We start from the raw sequence: 26,221 nt of genomic DNA on the forward strand, positions 1-26,221 counted from the left end.
GCCAGCCTGCAAAAGTAATTTGTGTGTCCCTGGCTCTGCCGAGGGCCATGATTACAGTCCAGTGTTTAACTAGCAAGTGTTGAATCGGATCCTGGAATCTCCCTGCTCCTCCTGCTGCCAAGTGCTCGCTTCAGCATCACAAAAGCAAAACTGGGAATCAAAGCTCCACGTGCCTGTAATTGCTTTGGAGAACAGGCTGGATGCTCTGTGGGGAGGGAGGAGGTGTTTCCCTGGGGCTTTGCCATGTCTTTCCTATTCCTTTGAGATATCCCATTACTGTTGCTGTCCTGTGTTGCTGCTGTGTCCAGGAGCGATACAAACGAGCCAGGGATGCAGCAGGGAGGATCCTGCTAGGGATGCAGGAGGGAGGATGGAGCAGTGGTGCCTTCCCCACTGGGCTGAGCAGTGAGCACCAGCTGAAGGAAGATTGATAATTCATATCGTAACTCCAAATCTAGCCCCATTTTGCATCAGGTAAAACCCACAGTTCCTGTTGATGCCACTGGAGCATGAAGCACAGAGAAATTTAGGGTGAAGCAGTTCAGTTTGAGCACTGTTATTAAATGGGGTCAATCCGGACCCAAATTTGTGGATTTTCTAACTCTGTTGTTGCTCTGCAATAAGCAGAGAACCCCCTAAAAAGATTTTGCAGGTGGCTTTACTTAGCTCCAGCCAACTCTCTTCTCTTTGCCACTTGTCCTTTCTGCTGAAGGCAGGGCCAGCCTGGGGTCCTCCTTTACACCTGGGAGTCAGCCTGAACTCCCCTTGGCTCTCTTAAGACTCTCTGAGGTGAAATAGTTAGAAATCAACTTGAAAGTACCTCCCTAAAAGTGCAAACAAATAGTTTGGGACACCTTTTGGAAATCAGGAGGCTCAGTCAGGCTGTAGCAGATTTTAACCCCTGATTACCCGTGGGTTGAATGTTCTCCATTGCACTTGGCATCCAGGTACAGAGACCTGTTAAAACAGAAGAGAAGGGTGTTTTGATTTAGTGATGAACTTGTGGAGGCTGAGCAGCCTTATTTTGTTGGTAGGAATGATCTTTTAACATCCCACTCCTAATTTGATCAGGGCACAAAACATTTCTGTCCCGGAGGAATGCTGGGTGCTGGTTTTTTCACACTTGCTTGCAGTGCCTGCTTGAATTCCTTTATAAGGCAAAACAAAAAAAAAAGGGAGTTTTCAAAGGAAAAGCCCTTTTGAAAACAGAAAGAGAACGTTTGTGGATGGAAATCCTCCGCTGCTGCCGGCAGCTTGTGGGCGAGCGACAGGAGAAGTTGTAGCTCCTGCAACAAACGGTCCCTTCAGAGCATCCGACACAAATCCGCTGTCGGTGGGAGGAGGCTGGAGCAGGAATTATGCAGTGTCTCCTCTTCATTAGAATCCCTCTGTGTGTCTGTGTGTGCACAGCAGGCTGCTGGTCACTGCTGCAGGAGAGCAGAGGATTTGTGATCCAAAGCCTTTGGGACGTGCGTGTGGGCGATCCCTGCTCTCTGTGTCCGTGGGACGTTGTTGTGCCCTGTGTTACATGACTTTCCCAGAGAGCAGAAGGGACACAACAGCAAAGTGCTTTACAGGACATGGAGAAAATGCCACAAATTCCAGAATGAGTTATTGGCTGGTGCTGTGATTTCAGGGGGTGTTCTATATCACTCCACCTTTTGCAGTGGAAAACAGGTAATTTCCAAACATTTCCAGCGTGGCCTGAGCCTTCGTGCATGTGGAGAAAAGCAAAGTTCTGATTCTTGGTGGTTCTTTGGGCTGCCTGGGGTTGGGAACTGAGGCCTCATCAGTGGGATGCTGGGCCCTGGCTGCCAGGTGGGTCCTGCATCCCACAGGAGGAGGTGGGTGAGGGACAGAAGTGCTCCTTGCCATGGTGGATCTTCTGAACTTTACTGGGTTGTATAACAACAATCAGGGTCTGCAACCTCGTGGTCACTGAGTCCGTGAATCCTTGTGCTGCCATCCTCCTCAGGAGCTAAATGCCTGCTTTGGTGCTGTGATTTGGTGATGGCTCAAAAAGATGGATCACCCCTGGGGCGGGGCAGGCTGTGGCCCTCTGCACCCTGTGGCTGCCAGTGTTTGTCCTTGTCCTTGCCCAGGCGTGTTGTCACCAAGCTCCAGCCACCTGTGGCTGTGACACAGAGCTTGGGTTGTCTCTGACATGATGATTGCAGTGAGGATGCAGGAGGGAAGCAATTCATTCCCAGGGTGGGCACTAAATACCAACTGCTGCCTGTCTGTGCCTGGAGATTGTTATTAAGAGCTGTGCTGGGGTGAAGCAGAGCCTCCCCCTCTGTGTACCCTGCAGCATAAAAACATTGTGGTTATTCACTATGTTATTTCTATTAATTGCCCTAAGAGCACAGGAGAGGCCACCTCCAAGCACATCCTACCCTGCTCTTGTGGCTGAGGTTTGGAAATTAGAATTTATTCTTGGCGTATTATTGTGGTTCAGCACTCAAATCCCAGCCTGGCCGAGGCAGACCAGGTTTTCCTCTGGAAATATTGAATGGCCACCAAAAGTGTCTTGCAAGGTGTCTGATGTCTGGTTGTCCCTTGTCACCAGGGCCATGCAGGAGGGAGTCCCAGGGCAGCAGGTCCTGCAGAGCTACTTGGTGCAAAGGGATGTCCCTGCCTGAGCAGGGCTAACTGGGCATGGGGAGGGTTAACCATGGGCACTGAGCAATCCTCCACTAATAGATGATGACTTAATGTGATGGGAAGACCTGGAGTGACCCAGAAGTCAGAAGGGAGCTAAGATTTTGGGAGAGAGTGGAAAACAAGGGGAGGATGAGCAAGACAAAAGAAACCTCCCCCTTGGCTGCTGTCAGAGATGTTCTGAGTGATTTTGCAACTTGAGGCCGTGTCCTGTGTGCCCCAGCATGGCTGTGGTCAGGGTTGCCACTGGCATCAGCTGGCTCATGGTGCATCCTGCCTATCTTGTGTTTGCTTGACCTCTTCTGAGACATCAAACTCAGACTTATAAAGCACTTTGTTCAGCCTTATTCATGAGTTATTAATGCCAGCAATAGCAGGGTGGGTGTGGTGTTCCCTCTGTATCAGAGGGTGCTCGGCCCCCATGGAGCAAATCCCAGTTGTGCCCACGGGCAGCACTGGCATCACGCAGGGCTGAGGATGCCTGGCACCTACAGCAGCTCCTTTGGGAGATACCTTTGGTTTGATCTGGTTCACGCTGAGCCAGCATGCATAAACCTGGAATATTTTCTCTCCTTTGGCAGAAATGTTTGGAAACTTGCGGTCCTGAAGAGCGGTGGGGGCTGGTTCCAGCAGCACTGTGGGATCCGGCTCTTTGCCAAGCAAACAAGCAGGTTTGCTGGGGTTCAAGGCACGCACCATGGCCAAACAAAAAAGGAAAAAGAGAAACCTTTAGAGGTACCAGCAAGGAGTTTGGGAGAAATATTTGGATGTGGATAATTCTACAGTTCATATCCGAGGAGTGCACTTTTCATCACCTCTGTCCTTCTCACCTCAGTCTCCTCCATGGCCATGGGGCATTTCCTACATCTGCCAGTCTGGGACTCTTTGGACTTTTTATAGTGACTCAAGATGTGACTTTCTATTTCTTTTATAGCTGGGATTGGAACAACCATGATTTGACCTGTCACTTGTTCAGTTCTCAGTGCTCCTCCGCATGATGCTGCTTCTGGGCTCCCGCCTCTTGAATTTATTCCCTTTGGCACATGCATGGCTGGAAGCACAGTGCCTTCTGTAGTTTTGCTCTCTGATGGTCTGTGTGACTTCAGAACTGCCTGGTCAGGGGCTCCTTTGTTTGTGGAAAGTCCATTTTCCAAGATAGCTGAACTGGAGCAACCTTTTGGGGGCTGGTCCTTTGCACGCACCAAAGTACCTGGCCAGGATTTTTTGCTCCGCGCTGGCACCCCAACAGAAGGGTTTGAATGAGTGTGGTGGGGAGGTCAAGCCTGGGGTTAAATATGCCTAAATTGCTTCTCAAAAATGAGGGACATGCTGGTGAGCTGCTGTGGCTGTGCCCTGGCCCTGCGTGGTGCTGGGCAGCTGCCCTGTCCACACTGGCTCCAGCCTGGCTGTTGGAGCCAGTCTACCCCTGGGAAATCCCAACCCTTTGAAGCTACCCTGCTGAGATGCAGGTCTCTGCAGCCAGACAGGCATCACAGCACTCAGTCCTTCTTCCTGCATAGAAAATTTGGTGAATCTCTTCTCAAAAAATGCTGCTCAATGTGAAAACGTCTCATCCGGCGTGTCCGGCGTTTTGTGACTGTGCAAAAAATGTTTTGTCCCCGTGGGAATGGTGTGTGAGGTTGAAGGGGAGAGGATGATCAGGCCAGCAATCATCCACCACAGGTCAACAGCACAGGTTAAGCCACGTGGGAGGAAGGGAAGGATTTCATCCATTTGGAGATGGATGTCTCCTGATGAGACAGGAATTGGAAAAAAAAAAAAAAAAGCTATGTCATTTTAAAGTCAATAATGTACAGCACTAAGAGGCTTTTGCATTAAATAATGCTCTTTTAAGGCTAGTGGGGTATAAATACCAGGGTGTCAGGTTGTTCCTGGTGTGCACTTTATCCCTGAATCAGTGTGTGTGCATCAGACAGGGTGGGATGGACCCGGTGGTGCAGGGAGGATGCCCTGAGCTGCTCCTGGCTCTGCCCAGCTGAGCAGCCCAAGTGTGCCATTGTTACAGCAGAGCTTCAACAGCAGCAAGTAGCAGGCTGGAAACAAACAGAAGGAATTCCTTTTTCACTCAGCTCTCCTTGTTGAATGATGTTAAAGGGCCCAAAAGCACAGAGAATTCAGGACAGAACATTGAGCACTCTAGTTCAGACTCAAGAAGGCTCCAAACATGGGAAGCTCAGAGGGTTTGCCAGGGAGGAGTAATTGAATAAAGCTCTAGATCCTTCACCCAAATGACTAAGATTCAGACATTAACTGACATCCAGACACAGGTTCTGGACTTGTTAGCCCTTGCTGTGACTGAGGATGGTTATTCCTTTGCATTGATGTTTATCACTATCCCAGCATTAGTACAGTGAGGAGGTGAGATTTTTCCAGAGTCTGCAGCATCCTGCCATTCCCTAAGAACTACAGAGGCTCCCTCCAGCCTGTAATTCACTTAATGCATCCTGCCCTTCTGCCTTGAGTTTTCTACCTACTTCTGAGTCCATCAGGGTGACCTGTCTGCTTGCCTGAGTGCTCTGGGGAGCCCTGAGCAGTTAAAGGGCATCCTCAGAGGAAATCTGTACTGAGAGTGACCTGAGACAGGATCCAGCCTTGGAGAAAAAGCCATTTAGATGTTTTGCAGAGGGCAGAAGTGCTCTGATGCCTATTGAGCCAGGGGTGTCCCCTGCCAGGGTCCCTTGACATGTCAACACACATCAATCTGCCCTGGCTGGCAGGGTGGTCTGTCTTTCCCAAGAGGCTTGGAAGGAAATGCAGCATTTCTTGCTGAATTTAGAGAGTCAGAGACACTGGAATGACCTTTGGCACAATGAAAACGGGACTAAACAGCGAACAAATAAAGTGCCAGTTGTGGAGGGAAAGGTGAAATGCTGCAAATCCAGGGGAGCAAATATTTGTGAGGGCTGTGGCTAAGAAATAATTCTGCAACATGCTGTTTGTGGCAATTAAAGTAGCTGCCACCCCACAATCATAGAATCATTAAGGCTGGAAGAGCCTCCTAAGGTTGAGTCCAACCACTGGTGTAACTGCCAGGTCCACCATTAAACCATATCCCCAAGGGCCACATCTACATGCCTTTTCAATACTTCCAGGGATATCTTTAAATAACTCCAGGGAATTTGCTTATTGCTGATATTGAGGGGAAATTTGATTTCTCCTGCGCCTGTCGGAGCGAGAGCTGTGGGATCTGCTCCACTGCTTCCCAGGAAGCCTGGGCATTTGGCACACCCCAAAGCACACCAAGCAGAGAGGGTAAGCAGGTGGTGAAATCACTCATTTTGTTCTTCATTGCCACTGAGAGTCATTTGGGCATGAGACTGGCAAGTTTGGGATGGAAATTTTTGCTGAATATTGCAGCAGCATCTGGAAGGTGGGACTGTTGGCTGGGCAGGATCATCCTCTGTGCAGCTGAAGGGGAATTGCTGGTGAGCTGGGATGGATGGGATCACACAGCTGAGTTTTGCTGGGGGAGAGGTTATCCCTGGCAGCTCCCTGATCATGGAGAGGCTGCAGCTCCTTCCCGTGTGCCGGCCCAGCCCCATCACACCTTGCTCAGTCAGGAGCTGGTGTTAGCAAAGACCTACTTTTTAAGCTGCTGGAGCTAAACTGTAAATAATGCATGGATTTTGAAATGCCACCCGGGTAGGTGCTACAGGGCAAGCTGTCACCTTGGAAGAGGCTTAAGGTTTTCCACTGACTCAGTCTGTAAAATGAGCCCTTATCCCGTTCGTTGCCCTCCACAAATTGTCTGTGTTGCTCCAGAACTTAAAGCAATTAACCCAAACTGTGCAGTACCATTTCTCGCCCCACAATGATGAATATCCACCCTGACAAATGCTTGAATTGCCTTTGCTGTTCCCTCGTTGAGCAAATGAACTGACAGCCAGAAGGACTAGGACATAATTTAAAGTAGAAAAATCCTGAGGCTGGGATGAGATGATTTACAGCAGCGGGGCATCCCTTCCCACTGACTCTCTTCTCTGAGCTTGCTCACAGTCTTGCTGAAGCCTTAAAAGTTTCAGGTGATCACAGGCGCTACCTGTGATTTAAACCCTCGATTTCAAGCCACCCTCCTCTCCCCTCCTGCAACTGAACTAAGGAATAACCTGGTAGTTTTCCTCCCCTCGGAGGGAACATCCATCCTGCTGGCATCACTCCCCTCCCACCTCCTTGCACTTAGGTGCTTGTGCTCCCTTAAGTATGTTTTTAAGTCCTGTGCCTGATTAAAAAAGGCCTTTGACTGTGAAAAGTGTGGGGGTTGTAATTTTTTTTTTTTTTTAATAATTACTCCTCTGCTTCTGGGCAGAGTGGAAATTAGATTTTCTATTGACACATGGCAGGGATTATTTAAACCAATCCTCACAACTTGGGCTGCGGAGCGGGGAATCGAGTAGTAGAAATTGTTATTAAACGAGGGAATCAGCTGGTGAGATAATTAATCTCCACACCCGCTTCTTCCCTGCATTGGTAGTCCTCCAAACACGCCGTGGTTATTTGTCTTGTCTAAAACAGCCACTGCCTGGCTCCTTTTTTAGGTGGTGAGGGGCAATTTGGTCCCTTGCCTGGAGCCTGGATGCTGCTCCTGCCCTGGGCTCCTGCCACCGTGGAGGAAAGGCATCGCCCCCCAGCAGTGGTGCCCATCTAATTACCAGCCAGCCCAGCATGCCTGTCACCCCTGGCTGTATTTCCCAATTAAGAGAATCAAGCTTTATGATGAAGCTTTGATAGAAGCTCTTTAATTTTTTTTTTTCCCAAGCCCTTTCACACGGTGCATCGTTAGCGATGGTGAACGAAGGTGTTCAGTGAGCTCATCCATCACTTGGGCTTGGGGCTCTAACTCGCTGTTGGGGTGAGTTTCCACCTCCCACGCCTGCTGCTGCTCTCTTTGAGTGAAAGCAGTGCTGTAAAATAATTCTGCAAATGGGGATGGTGAAGGGAGCACTGGAGGCACTGCTGCTCCTTGTGCTCCGGGGAGGAGAAAGGCTGGACTGAGGTTTTCAGCCAGCAGGGATGGAGCTTTCCTGGCATGGGCTCCTGCCTCTCCAGCCCAGCCCTGACTGCTCATTTCCAGGCATTTCTATCTGTCCCCTGGGAGCCAGGCCCTGAGGTCTCCCCTCACCCCATGGGTGACCCAGACACAGACTTGGCTCATCCCCTTCCAGTCTGACACTTCAGCGTTGGACGTGGGGTCCTCCCTTGGCTCACGGGTGACGTGGTGGAGAAAAAACACCCCTTTGGCCACTGGCCGAGCATCCCACCAGCACTCAGGGAAGCACAGAAGGATCCTTTGCATCTCAAAAGGGGCTGGTTGGCACCTCCAAGAAAAAAAGAGACCAAACCACAGAGTGCAGACCCTGCCCACGTTCAGTTCTCAGCTTTGGCTGTCACAGGTCTTGCCAGCACATGGCAGCCTGTGTTTTGACACGTCCCAGTCCCTGAGAAACAGGGCATTCAGCCCCAAGACTGCTTTCTTTTGTCTAGCACTGTGTAGCCCAGGGTGGCAATATGCTCTTCCAGGTGTTTCACTCTCCCCCTGTCCAGGGTTAGCTGGGGAGCTGGGTTGGTTTTTTGGGGAGGAAGAAGCCACCCTTGTGTACTGCTCTCCCTGTGTGCTCAGTCTCTTGTGAAGGTCACTTCTCACCGTGCTGTTGGGGATGAGGATTATTCCTCAACAGCATCTTGGCTGGGAGAAATGCCCATCTGGAGTTGAGTGCTCTCCTGCATTCCCTGGTTTAATCAGCTGCTGGGTCACGCTGGTCACTGAATGCTCAGTTGGGGCTCATTATTCCAAAGATGATGAGTTGGAGACTTGGGGAAGGGGGGGGGATGTACATGTGTGTTTACATAATATGGATAAATTACTTACCTTGGGAAGATTTGTTGTTGGGCTGATCTTTCCAGCATCATTCCCCTTGAACAGCCAGCTTGGAGCACAGTGACCTGACAAAACCTCATCACTGATGGGTGCAGAAAACAGAGAAAAGGGCAAAATGTTTGCATTTGGAAAGCTGAGGGAGAGAGGTGGTTGGGTTGTAGTCTGATACAGCTGATAACAGGGCCTGTGTTGTAGCAGAAAAGCTAAACAGCCAGTCAGGGAACACTCAGGGAAGGTTTCTGTGGTTTTCCTGCTTGTCCGGCAGAATTTGCGGTGCCGTGGGGACTGGGGGAGCTGGGCAGTGCTGGTGTTTTGCTGCAAAGAGCAGTGTATCACATTCCTTCTCTGTTCTGCCCACTGAAAAGGCGTCTTGGCAGCCAGCTCCACCTCTTAGCTCTGTTTTCATCTTTAGGGGGGAGCTGAACGCTGAAATCTCCAACATCAGCGAGGAAATAACCTGCCAAAAGCAATGAAGTGCTGGGGGAAGAGGAGGTTTTCTCTGGGCAGTTAAAGCTGTTCCCTGTTGCCTGTTTTCCTTTGTTTGGCTTTGCAGCCCCAGAAATGGCCACGGCTGCTCTCTGCTGATCCTGCACTCGGGGAAGGGGCTGCTAAAATGAAATAACTTTGGGAGGGGGAGCAAAACTGCACAAGGAACTGTGCCCAGCAGGAAAAGGAACCCACGGGATGCCGATAAGTCAGGTTCTACCCCTGCTCCAGTGGGCAACTTTTTGCTGCACTTACAGAGGAGGAGCACTATTAAATCTTCTCATTGGAACAGAATATAAAAAAACTACAAAAAATATCCCTTTTTCTTTTGAAGACACGAGCAGGGAACTAGCAGTGGGTCAGGTTGTATCCTGTTATTCCTCATTTGATGAAAGCTGAGGTTACAATGGTCACTCTGTTCTGCTGGGTTGAGTGGGACCCATTATTTGCTGTGCACGTTAATGTAAAGCAGATGCATCCCTGGTGCAGGGAGGGCTCGAGGAAGGAGGCACACACTGGTCAGGCCTCATTAGCTTAACCCAGGGATCTCATCCCTCTGTGAATATCCTGTGCCCCTGAGGGGAAGCAGGACAGTGACAGGACAAGGGCTTTCCTGGCCAATGTAACATCTGTTCATTGAAAATCATGCAAAACAGGACTTTTTTGGCTCTATAGGTGTGCAAATTATGATCAAAACTGATAGCAAGGCCAAACATCAGATGAAAGGTTCTTGGCTGCCTCGATTTGCCTGTCTCCTCTTCATTTGGCAACTGGTTACTCCTGCAAGTGAGACCTTCTCGACATGTAGCTTCCCCAGCACAAGTTCCTGGGTGTCCTGTGCTCTGTCACTGAGAGCTGGGGGGAGGTCCTGACCCCCCAGATGTGGTTGGAAGACACCAACCCCATAGCTAGGGACATCCTAGCAGATCTGTCCATCCTCCACCCTGGATGGGGAAGTCATACGTGTCCCCCCAAAAACCAGCTGTCTGAAATGTGTCCAGGGTCAGGCTGGAGCAGGAGGTGGTGGCTTCCCTTTGTTCCACCTCTGTGTGTGTGTCAGGACCCATGTTGAGCTTCAGACCCTCACTTTGGACACCAGAGGTGTTGGGATGGCAGTGGGAAAGGCAGGGGTTTGGCATGGAAGGAAGATAAGCCAAGGATCAGGAGGGGAAAGAGAAGAAGAGAGAGGGGTGATACCAGCTCCTGGCTCTGGAGAAAACCTCTTCCCAAAGAGTGTGAGGGACAAACAGGGACCCTGGGAGCCGGGCTGGCGGCTGACTCTCGTGCTCTGGCTCTCATCAGAGCAGCACAGGCAATAGGGGACCTCAGCCTGCCTAAACTCTTCCAAATGTGATCTGTGCTCCAATAAAATAAACAGTTTAGGGAAAGTGAAGCCCCAGGCACACACTTTGGCAGCTGATCACTCCCTAATTGCAGGAAGAGAGTTGGGAGATGGGGTTTTTTTTTATTTCTTTGGGCTGGTTTCTGATGAGAAAACTGGGCTGGAGGATCAGAGCTGAAGCTTCTCTCCCCTCATCCCTCCCCCCCCCAAAAAAAAAATCCTGTTTTCTTCCCCATTGTATTAATGGAATTCAACTTATTTCAAGGAACAGGAAACACAAACAACCCCTACAAAGTGTGAACCTCAAACCTTCAGTGAGAGCCTGTTCAGTTGGGTACATGGAGTTCTCTGCAAACTTTTCCTGGGCTTTTTTTTTGTTGTTGTTGTTTGATGGCACCAGGGGCAGGTTTGAGGGCTGGGAGAGGATTTTGGTGGGTAGAAGTAAGTTGGAGCCTGACTGTGTGTGTTTCCCCCACCTAAAAGCTCCCAGGGCTCCAGAGCAGGATGGAGATAATTAACAACAGCCCCTTTCATCTGCAAATAGACTCAGTGTGTCAAAACTCATTTTTCTCTAAAATTTGTGGTCAGGGGGACAGAGCAGGAGCAGCCACATGCCCCAACCCCACACTGGGGTCACATCCAGCCTGTTTCAGGGTCATTCCTTGCAAAAATAGGACAAAGCAGTAAAAAAACCAAGGGAGAGGTGAAATTAAGGATTTCAGGGAACCATCCATCCCACTTTTGCAGAAGGGGCTGGAGCCCCAGCCAGCACTGCCTTGTCATTCTCAATCCATCCCTATGGATCTCCCATCCCTCACCATCTCAGCCCCTTCCTCTTGCCCCCTCCCACCCTTTTCTTTTTCCTCCTCTTCCTTTCAACTCACTGGTTGTTTTAAACGTCCTGGCAGCAAATTGTGATGTTTTTTTATGAGCAATTTAGTGGTGATTTCTCTTCCTGTGGCCTCTTTCCTTTGGCCACTGAGGATTGCAATTCGATTCAAAGGTCCTTTTCCCAAGCAACCCAGAGCACATCAGCTTCCTATCTCCCTAGTGGGGAGTTGCTCATGTAAATCCACAGTGAGTTGGGTATTTTGTATCTACTCAGTCATAAAAGTCCCTTTCCAAGAGTCTTTTCAGCTTTCCTTTTATTTTCTCCTGTGTTAGAATTTAAACAAAATGTTGTTTGTTTTATTGCAAACTATCGTTTATTATAATGCAGACTCGAACAAATTCTTATTTGGGGCCAATTCTCTTCCAGGGGGTCATTTACAGAAGCAACAAGCCCAACATGTTTTCCTTTGAATTTTTGATTGTTTTTCTGTTGGCACTTGTGCAAATTGCCTTTTCTGCAAATGCAGGTTATTAATGGGGCGTCAGCTGCAGTTTCTTATTACGCTGGAGTAGAATTTGTTGGAAATACTCCAGCACAGTTTCTCTATAGGGAAACGCAGGCTTGAGAGCAAAATTTATCATACAAAAGGTGATACAAATACATTTTATTTTGAGGAGAATGAGGCTAGAAAAATGGAGTACTCCAGCAGCAGTATATTTACATTTCTTTTTTGCAATAAGTTAAATAGAGTTATAATTATAGCAAAGCACTTTGATGGATCCCAAGTGCTTATTTTTAGAATTTTGTTTAGCAGGAAATTAAAAACAAGTTGGGGTAAAAGAAGAAAAAATCCCCATTCCTGTAAAACAGAAATGGTGGTTCTCAAACAGAACAGGAGACTGTCATTCATGTCTGAATCCAGGCTCCTCTGGACCATGACAAGGAGCTGGATGTGCCTCATGCAAATGAGAGCAGTTCTGCTGCTTAATTGTCCCTGCTGGAGATATTTATCAAGTTGCTTCTCCTGATAGCAGTGCTTCATTTTCCAAGTAGCTTGTTGCTTTTAAAGGTTTAATTAGGTCCTTTTGCTAAATACCACAGAGGTGGTGACACAGCAGCTGAGACGGGTGAGAGCTGCAGGGGAGGGTGGGCTGATGGTGGGGCTTGGCTTGGGGGGTCATTTCCAAGGAATCATCAAATCATTGAGGTTGGAAAAGACCTCTAAGATCCTCTATGTCCAACCATTAAGACAGCACTGCCAAGCTCACCCCTAAACCACTCTCTGTGGGGTGACACTGTTGGGTGACACTGCTCTGTGGGGTGACACTGCTCTGTGGGGTGACACTGCTCTGTGGGGTGACACTCCTCTCTCGGGTGGCACTGCTCTCTTGGGTGACACTGTTGGGTGACATGAGGTGACACTGCTCTCTGGTGGTTGGCTCTTCATCAGACGGGTCGAGGTGAAGGAGTTGAGGCTGGTGGAAAAGGTCAATGCTCATTCAGGGCTAAAAATCACTTCTTGATGTTTGTATCATGAGCTTTTAGAATTTTACGTGGAGGCATCGCCCCATGAAGTAATGGGGGTTGGAACAAGATGATCTTTAAGGTCCCTTCCAATCCAAACTGTTTGGTGATCCTATGAATTTAGTAAAGGGGTATAAATCACAGCTGCTTGACTTTTATCATTATGATGGGAAGGATTTATTGATCAAGATCTTTCTGATACCATCAATCCTTCCCCTACCACACCGTGGCCGAAGCCATGAGACCCGTGTCAGTTCTCCTGGTGCACAGGATGCTCTTGGATGCCCAGAATTTACCCTTCCCATCAAATACCCCGTGCACTTCTTGAGCTTTAGGCCTGGAGTGGAGGTGGAACAGGCCTTGGTGTGGAGCCAAAGAAAATGCAGTAGGATTTGGGAAGGGAAGCCATGTCAACACAGAGTTATTCCTGGAGGAGCCCGTGCACTTGGACACGCAGAGGAGGTCACTGGGAGCATCATTCCCAGCGTGCCATACTGGGGATCCTGCTGCAAGAGGAAAATTTAAGGGAAATTTTAGCATTCCCTCCAGGTTTGCTCTTCAGCTGCTTAAAAAAAAAAAAAAAATGCTGCGCTGGGTTGTCCAAGAAACAGCCCAGTGTTTGGTTTCTCCTTGGCAATGGGAGATCCTGTTTAGGGATGTGATTCCCACAGAGCATTTCCCTGCAGGCACAATTATTTTGTAAATGGCCATAATAACGTTAATTTTCACGTCACACATCAGGGACAAAATGATGAGGAAACACACCCTCCCCCCAAGATGAGCTCCAGGCTGACCAACCTGCCCTTCCTACCCCCCAAATCCAATGGCACTCACTGGAGAATTGGGCTGGGATTTTGGGAGGAGGGGAAGGACATTAACAAAGAGGGTGTCTAGACTTAAGGACATGAAAACTGCAAACCTTAGCAGAACTGGGAAGGCTCTTGGAACAAGAAGAGACCAAAATAACTAATCCTCACTGGTACCTTCCCTCTTAACAGTAAAGACTTCGGAATTTTGAATGTATTTATTGGTAAGCTCTAAAGGGGCTTTAAAGTTACGTATTTTTATATTTATATATTTTTAAAATCCTCTTTACCCTGAATCCCTCTAAGGAGAGGAGTTGGAAATCTTTCCAAGCTGTTCATTTCTAAAGGCAGTGAGGAACAGAGACTTTAAACTGCGCTGTTAATAAACCTCTAAACCTTTCTGTGGTGGTAAACAAGGAGCTGAACGAGCTACTGAGTAACCACAGCCACACACAGACACTGGAGTGTGTGTAAAACTGAAGGAGTGAAGTAAAAGCTGAGGATGAGCTGTGGTGGGGCCATTGTAGGAATCTCTTGTCTCTGAATTTTGGAGAATTTGGCAGCTCCAGTTCTGACCTGCATTGTTCTGGGATCTGTCCCATCACATCCGTCATGTTTCGGTGAGTGTTGGGTTTTTGTAAAACAAAAGAAAGGAAAAGGAAAAGAAATTATTCAACCAGGCAGCATCACAAACCTGCTAAAGGAGTTTTCTTAACTAAAGTGGGGAAGCACAGCCCTGGTTAGAAGTGTTTTTGCTCTGGGTCTGTGGTGCCTCTCCGCAGTTTAAATAAGGACCAGCTACAAAAGACACACCCAGGCACATATAGGTGTATTTTCACGTGCCCCCAGGTCCTGACACAGCCTTTGTACCAGCATTCCAAGCCCCCTGGGCGTTGCTGTCCCACCACAGGCTGCTCACACAGCAAAGCAAAAGGGCCCCATTGGGGTGAATTGCAGAATTTCTGCAATTACTTCCCAGAACACAGACCCAGCTAATTTTTTATTTTAATTTTTTTTTAATCTTAAAATGACTTTTGATATTCTCAGCCACAGCAGTGCCCTGTCTGCTTCAGACCTCCCACAAACCCCTTGATCCCAGTGATATCCTGTGGCTGGACTGGCAAGATTAATTTGAGCTCTGTGTACTCACTCTTTCCCTTTTATCCACTGGGAGTTTAGTCTTTCAGCATCAGTGGGTGTCCTCAGGTCCTGCACTAACAGAGATGAAAAAAGAGCAGTTCATTCTCATCTTCTCTGGTTTAGTCATCCTTATTATTATATAAATATGATATATATGTTATAGAATATAGGATATTCAACATACAATACATTATTATATACACCTTAGCCAGATTCCTCTGAGGCTGGGGGGAGCTCAGCCATTCAGTGAACATTATTTACTAACAGAGGACCTGCATTTGCAACATTTGTTTGTATTCCTTCCCTCCATTTCCCAAATATCTATTCCAGTGTTTGACTGCCATCATTTGGAGCAGGGACTTTGAAAAAGCACTTGTCTTTGATACCACCAGCATTTCAGGACAAGTCTTTCATCTCAGTATTTTACCTTTTTTTTTTTTTTTTCCTGGTGACTCATTATGTTCAATAATGTTTTGCTGGCATTTTCATAAATAGTTTTCTCACCAGGTATCATATGAATTTCTTACTGTAATTCTTCACTCTATGAGGCTGCCTCTTCATTTTTCTTGAGCTATTCCTTTGCCCTGCAAGGAAGAGGCTCAACAGCCCAATTATCCTCCAGTACATGACACATTGGTGTCTCATGTCACGATTCGTGCAGTGCTTGAAAGAAATGTCATGAATTTTAAACCAAGAGGAAATCCCTTTCTTTTCATTCTGTTTGATCTAAACATCAATATTCCTGTTTATGGGATTTTTTTTTTTCTGATCTGATTCCACACTGCATGTAAAATAGCTTTTAGTTCAGCGTGAGTGTGTATAAACCAGCATCCTGCCAGTGTGTTATCAGGAGCTTAGTGCAGGGCTTTATTCCCAATCCTCTCATTACATTGGTCAAAACCCCAGCTGGGGAAAAAAAAAAAAATCAGTGTTTTTCCCTATGGAATAGCCTCATAAAACATCAGGATGAAACCAAGTGGGTGTAACTGATCCCCCACTAAAGCTCGTAGGGATTTGTAAGATCTTCCTCCAGAGATTTGGGGCCGTTCTGTGGTCAACTTTATGGCAGGGCTACAAGTTGTTACAGCTGTTTGTTAACACAATATCCCCCTCATTTCCATGGGATGGCTCAGAATATCCACAGAACTGTTTTTATTGAGTCATGTTTGGGGTTGGTTGGTTGGTTGGTTTGTTTCCCGAGGGACAGAAGGAACGTGGGCTGATGCAGGAGAGTAAACTGTCCCCCAGGACAAGCCCAGGGCTGCTCTGACCTGGGGATTCAGGAGATTTCCTTTGATACATCAGCAGGGTAAAAAGGCAGTTTGTACAGGAGAATCAATCCGCTTCAGTAGGTACCAGCTAAATCCCTCCCAGGGGGAAAAGTATAGATTCCTAGTGAGAAATCCTCTTTTACTGGCTGGCAGAAATCAGACACGTGCTCCAAGGGAAAAAAAAAATGTGGAGCAGTATTGAAAGCAGCTCAAAACACACACACGAAAAAGAACTGTCCTAAAATTATCCCCATTCTCTTTTCATTATTTCCTTGGCTTTGCTAATTTAAAGCCACACCAGAAGTCCCACAAGATGATGGCAGACAGGCAGCATCACTCCAAGCAGGGGATATCCATGCTGGATAAAACAAGGACTAACCCCTGGCTTTTTAGCCATGCTATTAAATGGTTATCAGTTACTCACAGAGGTACTTTGTGCTTTATTTATATTTATATGTATTTATGGTGAGATCCCTCTATAAACAGCTTTGGTGCTCAAAGACTGCAGGACGAGTAATCTGGGTTTTTGGGTGGGAAGAGCTTGTTACTGAGGCATCATCTTGGTTCCAGATGGGGCTGCTTCCAAAAAATTATGTGGCTGTACATATCACAGAGAAGTAGCCGCCAACACATGAACACCAAACTATTCTTTTTATAATAATAAATATACTCTTTCATTGATTTCTTTCCCAATGTTGGCAAAAAATTACCAGTAGAGAGAAGCACCTCACATTAACAGCTGTTTTCTGCCCACATTCAGGTTAAACGAGACCTTGTAAAGGGCTAAGTATAGACTTTGTTGAATGACTGTGGGGGTGTGTTTGAGGTTTCAGCCAACCCAGCAAACCACAAACTGCCACTAACAGAAGTGCCACCACAGCAGAGAAATGTGTCCCCAAGGCACAGGAGAGTTTAGTGAGAGCCCACATGTGTGGGCATTATTGATCTGCCCACTGGAGCGTGGCCCCAGATCACTTAATAATAGCTTAGCACTGTATGATCTGTCTTACCATAAGAAAAAAAAACCAAAACAACAACAAAAAAACCCCACAAACTAAACAAAACAAACACCAAACCTCTTAAACAAGGAAAACCATTAAAACATCCATTTTATAACCTTTTTAAAAGCCTTCTCATGCTCCTACTATTGAGGACTGATCCCCCACCTAAGTTACTTCTATCAGACCTTCAGGAGCTGTTTGCTCCTAGAAATTTTGAGCTGTTTTGTAGTCTTAAAGCTTGTTTAACATAACTAAAACTGTCTAAGTGAGGGCCCAACTCTTTGGGTGAGCAATGCTTAGATTCAGCCTGTCAATTTTGATTTAAAACCTGTGGCAGCTCAGGGTCCTGCCTTAGGCAAAGGGGATTTAGATCAGTTAACTGACATAACTTTTCTCTCGCCGGTTTTAGGCTGGAAAGTTTTTTACCTGCGTCTGCCTGAAAAATAAAGGCTAAGTTAGAAGTTGCCTTGGCTTAGTCTGAGCAGCCCGGGCTGCCAAAGTGAGGCTTTGCCCCTTGCAAAGCCAGGCTTAGCCCTGATGGAGGGTTTGATGGGCAGTGCTGAGCTCCCACAGCCCAGGGGCTGTCAGATGCTGTCCCAGCCCATGGCACAAGGGTGGACACAACGCACAGAACCTGCTGAGCTGCCCCACTCACTCACCTGGTGCTGTATCCCAGCATTTTCTTTGTGCCAGGGCTGCTGTCAGGATGATGGATCAAAATTCCCCACAGGTCTCCCAGGTACTTAGGAGGTCAGTAAGAAATCAGTCGCTCATCTTAACGGTTCAGATATCGCCCAACTGCTGCACAAACCCACGTTTTAAAGGATGAGGAATTAATTCATGCAGTGGCCATTTGGGCTTGTGCCATTCAAGCACTTTTTGGGAAGACTTGCTGTTTTCCTGGATCCCACAATGTCCCTTCGGCCTCTCCCTCCCACCTGGCTCCAGCCCACAGCACTGACCCCCCAGCAGCACCGACCACAGCCAGGACAAGCTCCTCTCTTCAGACATAACACCCATGAGTAACACACACACAGCAGATGGGCAGATTCTGGGGCATAAAGTAGGGGCTGGGGAGCGGGGAGTTAATGTCCTTAAGTAGACTTTAGCAGTGCATAGCCTAGTTTAGGTGAAATTCAGGCATTTTGCTCACTGCATAACAGGCAGTCGGAGCAGGAAGGTTGCACTGGGCCACGTGAGCCTGTAAAGGGCTCAAGGATCTACAAAAAGAGCCTCAAAATTAGTTATTTCCTGTGGAGTGTTCCCTGAAAACAAATAGTTCCTGTGAAATGACTGTGATCCAAGAGTCAGGTGATCATCAAGGACTTTTGCACAGGAGTTACATCCAGCTCCGATTTCGGTACCTGGTCTTGCCAAGGAGGCTCTGTAAAAACATCTCCCTTTCTGCCACAGCTGAAGTGCAAATTGGAACTGGGAAGAGAACCTGTTTTCCTAGTGTTTAATCCTAGCACTTATCTACATCCATTTCTTCCTTGTAATAAGATCTTCAAAGGAGGGGTGAGAACAAATTACTGCTAAACAGACCACAGAGGGTAATCCGGCATCACCAGGGGAACCCTAAAAGACATCTTTCACCTCTCCCAGCCTCCCCATCACAACGTGGTCAGGATTTGTGAGATGTTTCTGGTCTAAAAACAGCACCCAGGAGATTGTCTAAAAGGATAGCCTCTAAAAGGACAGCCTCTTTATTCCAGGGGTTTGCAGTGGCTCTAAGAAAGAACTCTGCGCTCTTTCTGAATTATGGGTTCTGAACATGGTCTCCTTGTTTCTGGTCATTTTCTGTCAATAAACAGCCTTGAAATATCTCTCTGGGCCCACAACTGCACAGACACACTGCTGGCCTCTACAGAATTGATTATCAGCCCCAGCTGAACACCCTACATAAATAACTCACGTTCTTGCCCTCTCCAAGAGCAGCCACGGAGCCCAAAGCGATGCCGCCACGCCGAGACGTCCCCCCACATTAACGTCCCTCTCCTTTCCTTCCTGCCACAGCTTGAAAGCCGTCCTGATGGGGAAGCCCCAGGACAACACCGTGGACTTGTCGGGCATCCCGCTGACGCTGAAGGACTTGGAGCGGGTGACGTCCTACCTGCAGCACAGCTCGGAGCACATCGACACGGTGGAGCTGTGCTTCACGGAGCTCACGGATGACATGCTGCTGCAGCTGCTGCCGGCGCTCTGCGGGCTCCCCCACCTCACCACCCTCTCCCTCAACGGCAACCGGCTCACCAAGGCCATCCTGCGGGACCTCACCGAGACCCTCAAGGACCCCAAGAAGTTCCCCAGCGTCACCTGGATCGACCTCGGCAACAACGTGGACATCTTCTCCCTGCCACAGCCCTTCCTGGTCAGCCTGAAGAGGCGGTGCCCGAAGCAAGGCAACTTGCCGACCATCCTGGAGTTCGGGGAGGGTCAGGTGAGCGATTTGGAGGGTCAGGATGGCCTGGCTGAGAGCCAGGAGGACCTGCGAGCTGCACCAGGCAAGACTGACAGCACAGACTTGCAGCAGACGGACAGAACGGCCGAGGCCGGGGAGCTCCCGAACTCAGAACGAGGTGCTGGGACACCACAGACATGATGTCCAGCTCAGGGGCTCTTGGGTGAGTGTGTTGAGCAAGGATTACTTAAATCCAAGACCTCGGCGTTGGGGGTCCTGGCAGAGGGTCGGATCACACGGTGGGATCCTTTGGGGGCCCGGACTGCTGCCTCCCCCCTGAACCATGAATGTCGATGATTTTCTTTTCAAAGAACAGGTAAAGGTGATCATGTTGAATATTTGTATTTTATAAAAGCTGCCCAGGTATTTTTGAGCATTAGTGATGTGCTGTGCTTTTGGTTCTCTCAAAAATGCATCTCCATGAGGGTCTTAGAAGAGCAAGAAAAAGGAGCAGGAAGGTGCCCAGACTGTGCAGGGAAGGGTTCCCTTTCCTTAGTGCTGGATCTGACCAGGCCCAGCTGCTCTCCCACACGTGATGGATAGACAGGAGTCCCCCCAGAGGGGGCTGCCACTGAGATAAACCTTAACTCCTTTCCAGTCCTGACTTCAGGAGTTGATGAGTAGCGTATCTGCTGAGATACAACAAAAGTCTGGTCACACACTAACCAGGGGCATTTTTCTTAATATTGTGAGCCAGCCTGGAGGGAGAGCTTTGCTTTCCTGGTGTGGAGCTAAATCCCAGCCCGCAGCGTGCCTGGACACCACCCTCACCCTCCAGCCTTACTGAAATCAGGCTGGCACTTGTGCCTGCCCAGTATTTATTCAGATGGAACAACCAGTTTCCCACCAGCTGTGCTGCTGTAATAACTCCAGAGCTTTTCATGTGGTACCTGGAACTTGCACCAGCAATAGTGGGAGCATGTGATCCATCTTGGGGAGTGATGCACAAGACATGGAGTGCTCAGCTCGGGCTCGTTACCGACCACAATACTGAAGGTTTTTAAGGGGAAAATTAATCCTGGGATTCATCCCTCTGTCACTGCCACTGAGGGTTGGGCAGTCCCAGCCAGCTGGGATTTAAAGCTTCAGAAAGGCTTTGGGTCACTCAGCTGTGTCCTTTGCCCCCTGGACCAGAAGCGCTCAGTTTCTAAAAAACATCCTTCTGTTTTTCTCTCAGAGACATGGGTTTGATTTTATTTTATTTTTGATGGAAAATGGATCACCCCAGAGCAGCAGCGCTGGAATGTGCACCTTGGCTTTTGAACCAGAATTTCATTTGATCCTAAACCTTGGGGGAGGGCAGGAAAGTGTGAAAAACTTCCTCTCCCCTATGGACCAGTCGTGACTCCCTTTGCTGAGAGGGAGCCCCTTTCTTTGTTCCAAGCCCTTCCCAGCTCACAGATCATTCTCCTGGCTCCCAGCAGTGACTCTGGCTTTGCTTTTTCTGGGTGCAAACAGACTTTTGGTCGTGCCTTTGGCTCTGTCCATGTAACATCCCAGCACCTGGAAGCTTTTTCCAGAGGGGCTTCATGCTGCCAGTGGTTGTTCCTCCTCCGTTTGCAAGTAGGTAACTTAGAAGAAACTCTGTGACTTGTTTTAATACATTTGGCAACATTCAGTATGATTTGCATGTATCCAAGCCTTTTTCCTTATTTTTTTTTTTTAATTCTAACTCTTTCCAACAGGCATGAAGAACCTTTGCAGTGAATAAACTGTTCTGTTTGAAATAAAGGAGCTATCCATAATCAAAATAAATGACAATGTTTAATAAAGACCCAGCATTGATTTTTTTTACTCTGTCCAGGTGGAATGCCCAGCAAAAATGAGAGGAGAGCTAAGAGCTCTGGTCTGGGTTCTTCAGGGGGCTTAGAAAAAAGGGAGCCCACTGGAGCTGGGCTGGAGAAATAAATAGCCCAGTTTATGGGCTGGATTCTTCAGGGTGGGCACAAGGTGGACACAGGAGCATCATGAAAGAATGTGTTAAATTTTAAATATCACCAGTGTGTAAAATAATATGGGAGAAAGGAGTGATGAGTATGGCATAGTGCTCCACAGGGTATTTATCTCCAATACAAGTCTCAGTGCACTGAAGGAAAAGCCCTTTGCCCCGTGCAGACGTTGCACCACTTGAGCTGCCTCTGCTCCACTGGTGCTGACAGGCTGTGCCAGCACCTCTGTGCCCAGCAAGCATTCAGCCCCTCTGAGACAAGGAAAGAACTAGAAAGGGCCTTTCATCAATATATCTGTGTATGCTGAAGGATGCACCAAATTACTTTCATAGAAAAAGGAAAAAACCAGAACTCTAGTAGAGACAGTTACTGGTTATAAAAGCAAGAGGCTTTGGCTAATCAGTCCCTTCCTCACAGTGTGGATTAGTTCAATTATCCATTTAGTGCACTTCAGGATAATGATGATCCTGTGGGCTCAGTAAAGAGTGGGTTTTGTTTGTTGTTGTTTTTTTTTTTTTTTTAAGAAAGCAGTGTGAGATATTTCCCTTCTCAGCTCATCAGCATCAAAACAAGCTCGGGGCTCACTCTGTATATAATCAATGTTCCCTGTGCTGCTGCTTTGGGTTAGAAGCTTTTAAAAGGCCCTAGAAGAAGGATTCAAGGACTAAAAATTACTGCTGATAGAATATTAAAGTTGGCTGAGGTCATTTCTTGTCAAAGAGGGAAGGAAATGGCCACCATAAAATAAAGAAGTCCATAAAACACCCCAGCCTGGTTTGGTTAGTTATCTCCACCAGCACCACAGCTCTGCCTGGGCATGAAACAAACTAGTCTGGGGGAGAAGATTTATGCCTTCAGCAACAAAAATGTAATTGGAAATCATTCTGCACAGATTGAGGAGCCCACAGTGAGGGGAATTGAAACAGCAGGCGAGGAACGAGAGAGGAATGAGAGAGGCATGAAAGGGCTGGTGCTGCACGCTCTGGAGGGCTTGCTCCAGCTGGGTTATCTCTGAAGAGTTTGCACAAACCCTGTTCAGGTTTTGAAGGTGATTATTCATTTAAAATGAGGGTTACACTCCTGGGGGACAGTTGGAAGCAGGCAAGAGGGCTGGGGAGGGTCATCCTCAAGCATGGAGCGTGTGGGAAAGCACAGAAGCAACAGAAAGCACTGCTGGGGACGTCAAGAAGCTCAAAAATACTTTGGCCAAAAGCATTGCTGCTGCTCACCAGTCCCTGGCAGAGCAGCAGAAGGCTGCAAATGTCAGCCCAAAACTGCTGCAGAGGAAGGGCCAAAAAGTGACCCAAAGGACTGAGGGGACAGCGAGGGAGGCTGCAGTGGCTGAAGGGGACACGGGGTTGTCCCAGGCAATGGCACCACACCGGGTTATCCCACTGCCACTGACTGTGCAGTCAGGCACAAAGGTTTTGGGGCTCTCCCATGGCTCAGCACACCCCTTTTCAGCAGCAGGAGAGAAGGAGACTCCTGATCCTGTGCAAGGCCCACTCATGTCCTCAGAAAGGCAGAGACTCCCATGTTCCATTAACTGGGAGCACATCGTCGGTAGCCACTATTGCCAAGGAAACTAATTGACCTTATTAGCAGTATTCATGGAATAATGCTTATAAAGAGGGGAAAAACCCAACTGACCTAACCTCTCCAGTGAAAAGTTCCTTGGAGAGAAACAGATTTAATCTCCCCCTGACCTCTCTGGTACATGGATGTCATCCTGTGATCCCACTCCTCCTTCGCTCCAGGGGCAGCTGAGTTTTTATCTGCCTGGGGGTTGTGTTCCACCAGCAGACTGCACACAGCAAGAGAAGATGGTCTTTCCAGCCCTATTAAATGTCTTTAGCCTTAATTCTGAAGGACAAACAGGAAACCAGATGTGTCACTCACAGGGCTCCAACAGCCTCCAGTGATGTGAGTCTCACAGCTCCAGCTTCATGAAATGCTCTCAAATGCTCAACAGCTGCCAGCAAAGGAGCTGATGACCCTGTGACACCAGGACCAGCCTTTCCTTCCATGCCTTGGAGGAATAGAGGCCTTCTAAGGTGATGATGTGTGGAGTTAAAGGCTCAATGGGGATTGCTCCCCTCTCTTACAGCACCCCATGGCCACTGATTCCAAGACATGGGGTTGCACACATCCAGGTAGCACATTGTGGCTGATACTTGTCACACAAAGCTGGCCAAAAAAAAAATACAACAGGTTTGGGTCCTGCCTTAAATAGGAATATCTGCAGGTAGTAACCCCTCACAGGGAGGAAAATTCCAGCTGGGAGACTTTAAATGGGCAGAAGAGACAAAGGGAAATTTCAGTGCAGGGCTGGCTGTGAGGCTGCTCATTTATTTCACCTCTCTGTGACCCACACTCTGTTTGTACCAGAAAAGCTTCTCCACACAGGTGCAATCCCTTCCCCACCAGGACCAAGTCCTTCTCCCTGATGCCTACTCACATTTTCACCCATTTTGCTTACACCCATCATGCCCAGCTTTAAGATAGTTCATCTTTTCCCCACTCCCTCATCTTTCCTGCTCTTTATTCAGAGGAAAAAAATCAAATACCGAGCACACAGGAGGGTGTCTGGGCAGGGCAGGCAAATGGATTTGTCTGTACTTGCTAAAGGACTGGGCTTTGGACTGAAGTTTCCCTGATGCAGCCTCCTCCCTGCCTTAGAAACCCCAACTTGTGTAGTATTTATTTTCATTCTCTTCCAAGCCTTAAGAATAAAATATATATTTTCAGTGTGTGGAGGATTTCCCATGTGCTCCTCAGGATTGCAGAGCACTCCAGGGGAGAACTGAAATAGGAATTGAACTGGAGGAGGTAGTGGGTACGTGTTATTTTGGGGTTTTTTACATCCATATTTTTCAGCCTCTGGGTTGTCAAGAAGCAGGTTTGTAGGAAATGGCTGTTTTGGGGGAATGGGTGACTGAATAATCAATCACAACTGCTGTAGAAGGTGGGGTTTCAATATGAAAAACACGTTTTTCAAACAGGAAAAAGCTGACCTAGTTGAAAACCCAGCGAGCAGCAGGTCAGCTGATTTCTATCATCATTATAGATATTTATTGGAAAATGCAGCACTTAGGGAGCACAAAGAGGGCTGGGAAGGGACCAGGAAGGATTTCTACACTTGCCATGGTAGATGTTCAGTGAGCACCCTCCTGAGCAGAACCTGATGTTCCTGCTCCAAGGTAAGATCATCCCAAGGTGCCCCGATGGAGCTACATCAAAATCTGATAGAGATCCCAATGTCCAAAATTTAGATATGCTGGACTGCCATTTTCCTGAGCAGACAGGTCCATCTGCCCTATATATGCCCCAGGGTGTCTTCTAAAATTATGAGTCAGGCCACACACAAACCCGAGCCTTTTCCACCTAAAACACAACACCTGGGGAGTGCTTTTGAAGCCTGTGAGCCAGGTCACACCAAAACCTACAGGAATACTCTGGTTATTGTGAGGAAAATCAACTCCTGCTTCAGCTGGTTAAATTGAGAAGAAACCAGCAGGAGCTAAAAGAAGATGTTTGCAGGATGCAGTTTTCCCATGGAGAAGGTGGCTCTGGAGAGGGTTATAAGGGAGAAAGGTGAGACCTGGGCAAATCTCACCCACAACATCTGGGACTAAAAAACTGACCACATAAAAACCCAAGAGAAGTTTAGGTTAAAACTTTCAGCAGCTCTCATGCTACCTCAAGTCTGGTATTTTTTCCCCTTACTAATAGAAGGAAAAGTCCTGGCTAGGGGAATCTTCTGCATTATTTATTGGCAGCTCATGCCAGTGTGTTTAACACAGGCCCTGGAGATAGAAAATAGTCTGCTCGAGCTCAGCTGATAGGGGAAATGTGTACAGCAGCATCTGGAAAAGTAATGGAAGTATTATCCCTCAAGGACTACCTGCTTTACATACAAAACACTTAGCAAGCACAGTCAGAAACCTGAGGAGTTTTAGCTCTTGCTGATCACGGAGCTCAACCAAAATTACACTGCAGTTGGGATGTGTCTAATCCTTAGTGGAATCATTTTCCTTGGTGGAGGGATAAGGCTGATGCCAAAATACTTCAGGGTCCAGGAAAAATGTGCCAGATACCAAATACTGAGCACCAAGAAGAACCAGTCTCCCAGGAGCAGGGATGGATGGATCAGGCCATCAGTTACCTCCCACATTTCAATGGGCAAATACTCTGCCCAGCTGTGAAATTTCCCTTTTACCACAACCAAATTAACAAAAAGCAGCCAATGGATCCTATTGGTTTGGTGTTTATGGCAATGCTGCAGGTCTTGGCCAGGATCAGGGCTCTCCCTACCAACCCAAACCATTCTGTGACCTATGTTTCTATAAAATATTAGCACTGAATTTGTCCACAAGGATGAACACAAGAGCTTTGCTCACTGGAAAGGACGGGAGGAACCCTGGATCCCAAGTTGGCACTGCAGCACAGGTATTTAGGGATACAGTGCCAGCTTTTTACTTGTAAACTGCATAAGCCCATGGCTCAATTACTCCTGATGGATGGGGAATTGGAGGTGCTTTGTTTATAGTCCCTTCTGGCAGTTTTGGGCTTGCACTTTCTATCTTCTCCTCTGTAAATATGAAGAGACACAGCAGTTTTTAACTTCAGCTTAGTTTACAGTTTTACATAAAATTGAAGACCTGATTTCATGGAGTCAGAAAAGATGCAACTCGTTCACCATCCCCTTTAATTATATGTGCAGCTTTCTGAGTTTTCTTCTGACTCCTAATAGCTTATTGATTCTGTGGCTTCTGTGCCATCTTTCTTCTTTGCTTTTTTATTAACTCAGCCTGAGGAGAAAATAAACCTGTGGAGACTGTGAAACATCCTT

At 47.7% G+C, this 26,221-nt stretch overlaps 1 protein-coding gene across 2 annotated transcripts in view; it reads left to right on the forward strand.

Moving 5' to 3' along the window:
• The window catches only part of LRRC75A (leucine rich repeat containing 75A), a 70,261-nt gene extending 47,984 nt beyond the window's left edge, over nucleotides 1-22,277 (forward strand). The window contains exons 4-5 of one of the 2 annotated variants that reach the window (XM_032707772.1): nucleotides 18,976-19,583; nucleotides 22,262-22,277. In XM_032707772.1, the coding sequence (XP_032563663.1) occupies nucleotides 18,976-19,561 (586 nt within the window). In that variant the 3' untranslated portion in view covers nucleotides 19,562-19,583; nucleotides 22,262-22,277. Of the gene's footprint in view, nucleotides 1-18,975; nucleotides 21,188-22,261 lie in introns of those variants that run through there. The other variant, XM_032707771.1, reaches the window with a different exon arrangement.
• The last annotated feature ends 3,944 nt before the right edge of the window (nucleotides 22,278-26,221 follow it).

The sequence above is a fragment of the Chiroxiphia lanceolata genome, chromosome 20 (assembly GCF_009829145.1).
Source record: "Chiroxiphia lanceolata isolate bChiLan1 chromosome 20, bChiLan1.pri, whole genome shotgun sequence".
NCBI lineage: Eukaryota > Metazoa > Chordata > Aves > Passeriformes > Pipridae > Chiroxiphia > Chiroxiphia lanceolata.